The sequence below is a fragment of the Cetorhinus maximus genome, chromosome 6 (genome assembly GCF_964194155.1).
Source record: "Cetorhinus maximus chromosome 6, sCetMax3.hap1.1, whole genome shotgun sequence".
NCBI lineage: Eukaryota > Metazoa > Chordata > Chondrichthyes > Lamniformes > Cetorhinidae > Cetorhinus > Cetorhinus maximus.
The window spans coordinates 90,167,925-90,177,061 of NC_135884.1; the positions used below are offsets into that span (position 1 = coordinate 90,167,925).

Here is a 9,137-nt window from a genome sequence, read left to right on the forward strand (position 1 = left end):
TTCTTTACAGTTAAGTGCTTCAATGTTGTAGAAGGATTCCAGAGAGAACCATAGAATGATAACAGCACGTAAGGAAGCCGTTTGTTCTGTCGTGACTGTGCCAGCTCTCTGTAAAGGCTACTCAGTTAGTCCTACTCCTCTACCTTTTCCCCAGAGCCCTGCAGATTTTTTCTCCTCCAATAATTATCCAATTTCCTTTTGAAATACACGATTAAATTTGCCTCCACCATGCTCTCGGGAAATGCATTCTTTTCTTTGCCTCATATCACCTTTCTCCTTTTGCCAATCAGCTTAAATCGACGTCCTCTGGTTCTTGACCTTTCCATCAATGGGAACAGTTTCTCTCTAACTACGCTATTCAGACCCCTTATAATTTTGAACATCACTTTGAACGTCTATCAAATCACTTCTCAACCTTCTCTAAAGAGAACAGTCCAGCTTTGTCAACCTATCTATCTAATTGAAGTCCCTCATCCCTGGAACCATTCTCATAAATCTTTTCTACACCTTCTCCAATGCCTTCACATCCTTCCTAAATGTGCCCAGAATTGGGGATACATCTCCAATTAAGGTTAGCCCAGGTGTATTATAAAGGTTCACAATAACTTCCTTGCCTCTACCCTCCTATTTATAAAGTCCAGGATCCTGAATGCCTTATTAACCATTTTCTCAATGATTTAATGATTTGTGCACATGAACTTCTGCTTTTACTTGTCACTTTTGTTTTCAATTGTACAGAAGAAATAATATATCACACTATTGGTGGAACTGCACTTAAGCAAAAGGTTACCATAACTCAGCCTACAATACTATGTGAACTATGGATTTTTCACACTGAAAGAATACAAATACAGTGTATTTCACATTAATTGGTACAACTTTTTCTGTACTACTAACTTGCCATACTGTATCTTTTTGTTAGACAGATATAATAGCATTATTACAATATACAAATTAGATTTTAAAAAGTAAGCGTATTTATGTTAGTTTCCTTGTCCTTTCCTAGATTTTGACTCATGCATATATGGTTTTGGAAAACTTGATCACGTATGTATTGTACCTATGATTATGAACCACTCCTGCTTTAAATATTTTTGTAAACTTTTTCATTCTTTGTGACTGGAAAGCTTTTTGCTTTGTTTTCTACAGGAAATTGGATCCAGGAGACTGCTTTGTGTTGAAATAGATGCCCCACCATCAAATCCTGATAACAGAATTTAACTGAAATTAGTTCTTCTGGCTCAAAATGTGCTGTTATTTTAACAGAGTCCAAGATCAGTGTGATTATAATTAACTAACCTAATTGGATAATGTGAGTTAGCAGAAGAAAATCAGGGTATGAGGACTGCAGTAGGGAGTCCGGACAATTTTCTGCCCATTAACTTAAAAATACGAAAAATCAGGGTGACTTTGTTACCAAAACATGGTTCTCCCGGTCCAATTTTCCTGTTTATATTGTCCTCAGGCAATCCATCGGTAACAGGAAAGTCTACACCATCAAATGATCAGGAAAATTTAATACCTGTCAGCATGGCTATACACTGGACATTAGCAAGTGCTGCTAGGTTAATTGCTGTACTAGCAGTATTGTCTAGAACTAATGTATAAGATATGTAAATTCCACAGGGTTACCGCTCATCTTACACAGTAATTTCAGCAGAAAACCCTAAAAAAAACATAAATGGCTGAAAATGGTCATTAACCTGAAGTTTCCAACAAAATTCTGCAGAAATTATGGTAAGAGACCAATCAGTTCGCAAGACCCTGTGCAAGTTCGTGAACAGTGGGCAGAATTTTACAACCCTTGAGCGGGCGCGCGCCTGACCCAATCGGATGTAAAATTACACGCGATGACATCAGGTGAGCGTCCTGACGTCATCGCGCACTTGCGCGATATTTTGATCGGAAGGTGCGTGTGGCCGCTGGAGCCGCGCCTGCCATTAATTAACAGACCACTTAAGGCCTTTAACAGTCCAATTGATGGCACTTTTTCCTTGCCCGTCCGATTTTGTGCTCGTCGTACAGGCAAAACGGGCAAGCGGCCAGCCGACTTTTGCAAAAACCACATCCACGGGCGGGATAGAAAGGGTCAGCAGCATTGCCAGTGTGAGTAGTGAGGAATTTTGGAGATAATTTGCTTATTGGTACTTGGCAGCCTCACCTCTATTCGGGGCTTCATTCTCAGCATTTCCAGGCTTCATTTCAGGACTTATTGGTGTCTGCAAGGCCCCCGGAGATTCAGACCAAGTAGATCCTTCCAGCTATCAGCCTTCTGTTACCCTGGGAATGTGGATTATGGCCTCTGCTGGAGGCACCTCCTCTGAAAAGGAAGAGAGGGGCAGAAGGAAGAGGAGGTCAGGTGTCCCAATGCAGCTTCCAGGGGAGGGACCTGTGGGAGGAGAGGTGCAGGCACAAGGTGTGCAGGGCCAGCAGGAAGTCCAAGGCGAAAGGGGCCGCAGAGGATGCCACTATCCTGCTGCTGGGGTTTAAAGTCAGCCATTCAGCTATCTCAAGATGTCTGAGGTGCAAAGCCGAAGGAGGGTCTGCCTCTTAAGGGAGACTGTCACCTCCATTTGCCAGATGATTGGGCCTGAGATCAACCCCGACTATATGGGTGGACACCCTGTGCCAGTGGCTCTGAAGGTTACAGCGTCCCTCAACTTTTATGCCACCAGGTCTTTCCAGGGGTCAGTGGGGGAATCTGTGTGGAGTCTTCCAATCAGCTGCCCACAGTTTCATCAAACTGATGACAGCTCTGTTCAGGCAGGTCCTGATCTTTCTTCTTTACCGTATGGGTGAGGCCAGCCAGGCTGAGCGAGCCAGAGGCCAGCCAGGCTGAGCGAGCCAGAGGCTTTGCAGCATTTGCTGGGCTCCCTTGCTTCCAGGGCGCAATCGACTGCACACATGTGGCCATCAAGGCGGCGGCAGATCAGACCGGTGTCTTTTGCAACAGAAAGGGATTCCACTCCATGAACGTGCAGATAGTGTGTGACCACAAGATGCAGATTCTGCAAGTCTGTGCAAGGTACCCTGGCAGCTCCCATGAGGTTTACGTCCTCAGACACTCCCAGGTGCCGAGGATATTCAGTGCTTCAGCCCGACTGGATGGATGGCTGCTAGGTGACGAGGGCTATCCGTTGAAGAGGTGGCGCATGACGCCTCTCCACTGCCCAAGAACAGAGGCAGAGAAGCGTTACAATACGAGTCATGCCTCCACAAGGGGGATAGTAGAGAGAACGATAGATCTTCTCAAGATGCGCTTCTGATGCCTGGACCGTTTAGGGGGAGCACTACAATACCCCCCACACCGGGTGTCACTGATAGTGGTTGCATGCTGCACTCTCCACAATCTGGCACTGGCAAAGGGGGACCCAGTGGAGGAAGAGGATCTTGACGCTGCTGCACTGGCCACAGATGATGAATCCAGTAATGAGTCCAAAGATGAGCACGGCGAGGAGGACATTGAGGGCATGGAGCCAGACCTCCATAACCTGCAGGGCTACCAAGGACGCCTTGATCCAACGCTGCTTCAGCTAGGCTACCAAAGATCAGCTTCAGCCGCATGCCAGGGCTGCCGCCTTCATCCAAGATGTCTGAAAGGACCCTTTAATTTGAACACCGAGAACACTCAGTGCCTGTGCAATCAAGTTCAGAGCCACCAACGTCCAGCATTACAATACTGGTGTTCCCCACACCAATGAAATAAAAAGGTGAAGCATACTCAGGCCATGATGACAAAAACACAATTTATCTCATTCTGACTGTTCAATAATATTTACATAAACGTTTCTGGTCTTCAACCCCAGACCAGTATACATAAAGTCAACATAAATGAACATAAAGTCATCCTGTGACCTGTCCCTCTTGTGCCCATGGTGCCTTTAACTTACGTTTGCGAGTGCTGCATCTTGGTGCTCCCCCTTCACTGGCGCCAGCATTGGAGATAGCTTGCTGACTGCTGTCTTGTTGGCCTTGATGACCTTAGCAGTCATCCTCTGGCCAGTGGAGCCTGTGCTGGCCCTGGCCAGTGCCACGGCTGGCACTCCCCAGTCACCGCAACCTCATCAGATGCCATGGTCACTGGCAGAGGGGTGGAGGAGCTGCTGCCGTCATCCAGAGTGCCCTGAGAGGAGCCTGCAGAGACAACAAGCAGCTCGTGCGCCAACATGAGGTTGCTCTGGACCTCCCTGCTCACCATTAATGGATGGGCACCTAGCTGGGATGCTAGTTGCCTCATCCATCTTCCACATGCACACTGACCACTTGAGGTCAGTGCCTGTGTGAGGGCTTTCAGGTCTGAGCGCAATCCCAGGAACTCCTGATTCTGTTCCTGGAGCTGCCTCTCCAAGAAAGGTGCCACTTTCAACGGAGGAGGCAGTGCACTCAGCCATGATGATCAATGCAGTGCTGGTGCTTCGCATGGTCTCCTCCATCACTAAGACCATGGCACGCATACCCTCATGGAACTCTGCCAGATCCTCCCACACATCTCGCTGGATATCTAGCATCTGCTGCCTAATGGATGACTGCAGAGGCTCATCATCAGCCTTCGACTGAGCATCGTCCTGGTCCACATTAGTCCTCTGACTGCCGATGCCCTGGGCACACTCTGCCTCTGCCTGCACCTCAAGCAAGTGTGAAGTGCCCTCACCAGTGTGCACCGAGATATTAGCCGCTGATCTAATGCCCATCGATGTGCTGGTATCTGCACTGATGCCTGTTTTAGAGAGCGGGTGTGATGAAGGTGCAACAGAAGCTTGGTTGTTTTCTGGTGCCAGGGGTGGCCCTTCGGGGTCCGCAGAGCACAGGCCTACTGGTGAACCTGAAAGGAAGATCAAGGACATGCCATTAGTTAAAGTCAACACACTGTCACTATGCATGCTTGGCACCCTGGTGAGACCATGGGGACCTATATCACGGTGCCCTTATCTTCCAATGATCAATGGGGACTCCAGGTTCGAGGCTCACATCAATGAAGAGACTACACTAGAATGGTTGCACAAACCGAAAGTCTCACCTCTGTGCAATGCACTCTCACCTTTGCCTGGTACCCCGCCTTTCCATGCCCAGTTGCATGGGGCGCGGGCTGGCTCTCAAGCTCCAGGACATCTGGATTGGATTAGGAGGCTAGCGGGGCCTCCGCCAGTCCAAGACTTTTCAATATTGTTGTGGGCCGTCTTCTCCTGAAACAACAGAGGAGCATTGATTAGTCCACTCTGTACCTGCAGCTCCAGTGCAGCCTGACTAACCCGAGCTGAGGAGCACCTGGCAGGGCTCATCCAAGCCATGGGCCTCGAGCCACAAGGCACTCACACCAAGCAGCCAGGGCTCACCCCCTTGGCCAACTCCGGCGTCATTGACAGTTGGCACGCAGACTCTAGCACCCCTGAGGTCCATGGGGGACAGCTACCTCTTAACACTTCTGTGCACTGACCTATGCCAGCACAGCACTCACCATTCTTGAGCGCAGCAGGTCATTGAAGTGCTTCCAGCACTGGACCCAGGTGCGCCGTACCACATCATGGCTGCTCACCATTGCTGCCACCTCCTCCCATCCCCTCTTGGTGATGTGTGGTGGCCTCCTCCTCCGACCCCTGGGAACAAGGGTGTCCGTCCTGGCTGCCACCTCCTCCAGGAGGACTGCGAGGCACCCATCAGAATAGAGGGGGGCCGTGCCCACGCAACCTGCCCTCCCACCTGCCGTGTCCACCCGCACCGAATCCAAAGCGAGAGCACAGGAGACATCCTTCCATGGCAGCCATCCAAGGGCTGCCTGGGCCGCTTTTAAACCGGCCGCTGGGTTGCCATTGGACCTGGCGGCCGACAGGCCCCTGCCCCCGCTTGGCCCTTCCTAGCCAGTGCGGAGCCATGTTTCTCGCTGGGCAGGCCCACCATTAATTGGCTCACCAGTGTGAAATCGCGGTCGATCCCCGATCTAGGCGGTGGACTGGTTCCTGGCTGCTCCCAGGCCTGCCTGCTGCGCCCACCCGACGACCTCAAAATACTGGCCAGTGTATTTTTTTAAACAATTGGAAGTTTTCTTCTAGATATTATGTGCTTTAGTCCATTGTGCCTTAACCCCAACAGTCCATGCTCCTTCAAAGGAAGCCAGGGAAAACACTTCCAGCAATCTTTTTGATAGAGGACATTATTTAGTTTGCCACCTTCTCACAGGCCTGTTCCTCCACAGAATTAACAGCTTGATAAATATCCTCAAAAATGTTTTTCTGCTCTTGAGGAGCTCAACCAAAACATCCTGGATCTTTACTAATCTCTCTTTACTTTTGCATTTTTTTATTTGTATGGCTGGGGAAGTAGTTATTATTCAGTGTCAAGGTTAACAATTCACAATCCATTCAAATGCTTCAGCTGACCCAGTGTGAATGGTTGTGATACCACTAGGAATGGATCTCAGAGCAGAAGTTCAGTATGTGGGAGATGATCTAACTTGGATGGCCACAGTCATAATTTGAGCTGTTCCACTTGTGGAGCAAGTGGCCACATATTCTCTGGCCTGTCCTTAAGCGGTTGATGGTTGTACAGATTTTCCATGGCATGGACTTCCCTACTCAGGTCAGTTGGTAGGTTACAGTTGGTGATGTTCGCAGTCAACCAGGAGGTGCACCAACGGGAGGTGGGGCTGCCACCTGTTTGTACGATGTGTGAACTAATGCATGGGTTTTTTTGAGATCCTGTAGCAATGGGAATGCGTTGTTAGGCAGGTGGTGTTCTTTGAAGAAGATATTTTACCTACAGACATCAGGAGGCACAATGTGTGCCAGCACAGGAAGCCACTCAAGCTTTTAAATCTACTCAAACAATGCATATTGTAAAATCCCTTCCTTAACCGTGCTGAATCATTCGCAAAACATTTTGTTCATCTTCTCCCTGATTTAGGGTCCAATATTTGCATCAAATTTGAGAGCGAAGTATTGTGCTTGTGCCTAATTACAAATTAGGGAGAAGCTAGAGGTTTCATTTTTGTTGCTAGATATAATGCTGGCAGTTAATAATCTAAACTTTTTTATATTTACCACCAGTTTGAATTATCCAGCAAGTTGCTCAGTTGGAATCTTCAGTCACAGATTTCAGAGTTAAGCATTAACAGTTAGGTCCTACTGAAAAAGCATTGTAGGAGTATTCATGAATGTGTATTTTATTGAGATGGCTGAAAAACTATCACCAGAAATAAATTGATGATTTACTCAAGAATCCTGTATTCAAGGCCCCTGTATTGCATGACTCTGAATAGCAGTGCAAAGACAGGGCAGGATCTTTTCAGTCTCACAGTGGCAGACTTGAAGGTGGGACCAGGAGGAATTTCACAGAAGTAGGCATTGGGTCCACGGGCCAACCTGTTCCTGCCTCTGGGCGATCTTCTTGGAGGAGGGTCAGCACTGGCAGAGGCTACCTGCCTGTCAGCAACAGGTAGCCAATCTGCATAACTAAATGCCCATTTCTGGGCTGAGGTGTCTGGAAGTGGCTTGCCTGTGGCTGGCCTGAGGAGCCCTCGAGGTCTACAACACTAACCTCCCCACTGGAGCCGTCGCCATCTGCAGGCCACAGCTGCTGCCACTGGCCATCTTGTGGAGGAGTTTCCCTCACAGCTGTGGCCACCATTCATTTTATTAAATTGCAGCCTCTTAATAGCTTCAAGATGGAGGCACCCTTGTGTTCCATTTCCCCTCTGCCAGTGGAAGTCACCTACCTTACTGTGGGGCTGGTGTCCTGACATCCAGAGCAGGGTGGAGACCCAAAAATGGTCCCACTTTGTCCTAATAGCCTAACAACAAAATATTCCGCCCACAGTGTCAGATTTCCTTGTTACTGTGCCAGGACATATTGGATTATCAGGGCACATTTCAAAGAGGAAAATTGAGTAAAGAGAATTGAACGCCAATAATGAAATCTGCTCAATTTTCCATACGTTTAAATTAACAGACTGAAACCTGGATACGGTCTCTTGCAGGCCCACAACAAGGGCAGGATTGTTCGCTCGGCGTGCGGGCATGTGCCCGAAACACTCAAGTGTGAATGAGCACATGATGTTGCACAAGTGTCCTGATGCCATCGCGCACTCGTACGATATTTCGGTTGGCGCGTGCGCGAAAGTCAGCAGCACGCGCCTGCCGACAATTAAGAGGCCTATTAAGGCCATTAATGTTGCAATTACCAGGGATTTTTTGTTGCCTGTCCAATATTACGGTTGGCAGGCAGGCGAATCAGCCAGACGGCCTTTGTCTTTTTGACGAAACCTCACCCATGGGCAGGATGAGGTTTGAGATTAATTTTTAAAAAACATAAAAATGTTTGGACAGAATTTTCAGCATCCATATGTCTCGGTGACTCGTTCTGATGCGCGCACATTTTTTTTGGCATTTTAAAGTCTTTATTTATGGCTTTTGGATTCTCCAGCTCCCTGAGGCAGTTCTCTACCTTCAAGGGGCTTTCTCTGAGTGCTCTGCCGTGCCCACAGTGACTTCAGTGCTCGCTCTCCTCCCACCGCCTAAACATTTAAGCGCGCCTTTCACACTGGCTGGCCATGAGTTGGCCAGCCAGTGTGAAATCACATTTGGGGGTCTGTCACAGGTGGCGGCCTGTTTCCTGGCCATTCCCGGGCCCGCCAACTGCGCTCACACTCTGAACTCAAAATCCTGTCACAACAGTATCCAACATGTTTCACTTAGATGTTCCAATACGCCCAACAACGGTAACAGGAAAATATATCTATTTAAAAATTAAAATTGCGGATCTCCTAACTCCTTTCAGTTCCTCTTTCTTCCTACAACCTTCATGTTTTTAAAACCCAAGCTTGGTGTCACCAGACCACCATTGGCAGATTTAGCTCATCTCCTTTATCATTTTAAATTTTTGAGATATTCTATAATAGCCCTCACTTTGATTTCTCAATTACAAATAAAGCGGTCCTGAAATTTTGTAGGTATTCCTCTGGTCACCCACCATAACTTCTGCAACCCCCCTGCCAGGGGGAGGGCATTAAATGGCTGAAAATGATCATTCATTACTTTTCTCTGTAGAGTAGCAGTTGCAGTTAAACTCACCTCACTTTAATTTAATTCATTAAACCTCTTTGTAGTATTAAAGAACATGGAGTCATAGAGGTCTACAGCAGAGAA

General features: G+C 47.9%; 1 protein-coding gene across 1 annotated transcript in view; it reads left to right on the forward strand.

Annotated features, from left to right (window-relative positions):
• LOC144681420 (uncharacterized) overlaps positions 1-1,186 on the forward strand; it is a 37,035-nt gene extending 35,849 nt beyond the window's left edge. Inside the window, exons 3-4 of the mRNA XM_078543012.1 lie at positions 1,007-1,047; positions 1,150-1,186. Of these exons, the coding sequence (XP_078399138.1) occupies positions 1,007-1,047; positions 1,150-1,186 (78 nt within the window). The remainder of the gene's footprint in view (positions 1-1,006; positions 1,048-1,149) is intronic.
• Positions 1,187-9,137: the final 7,951 nt, after the last annotated feature.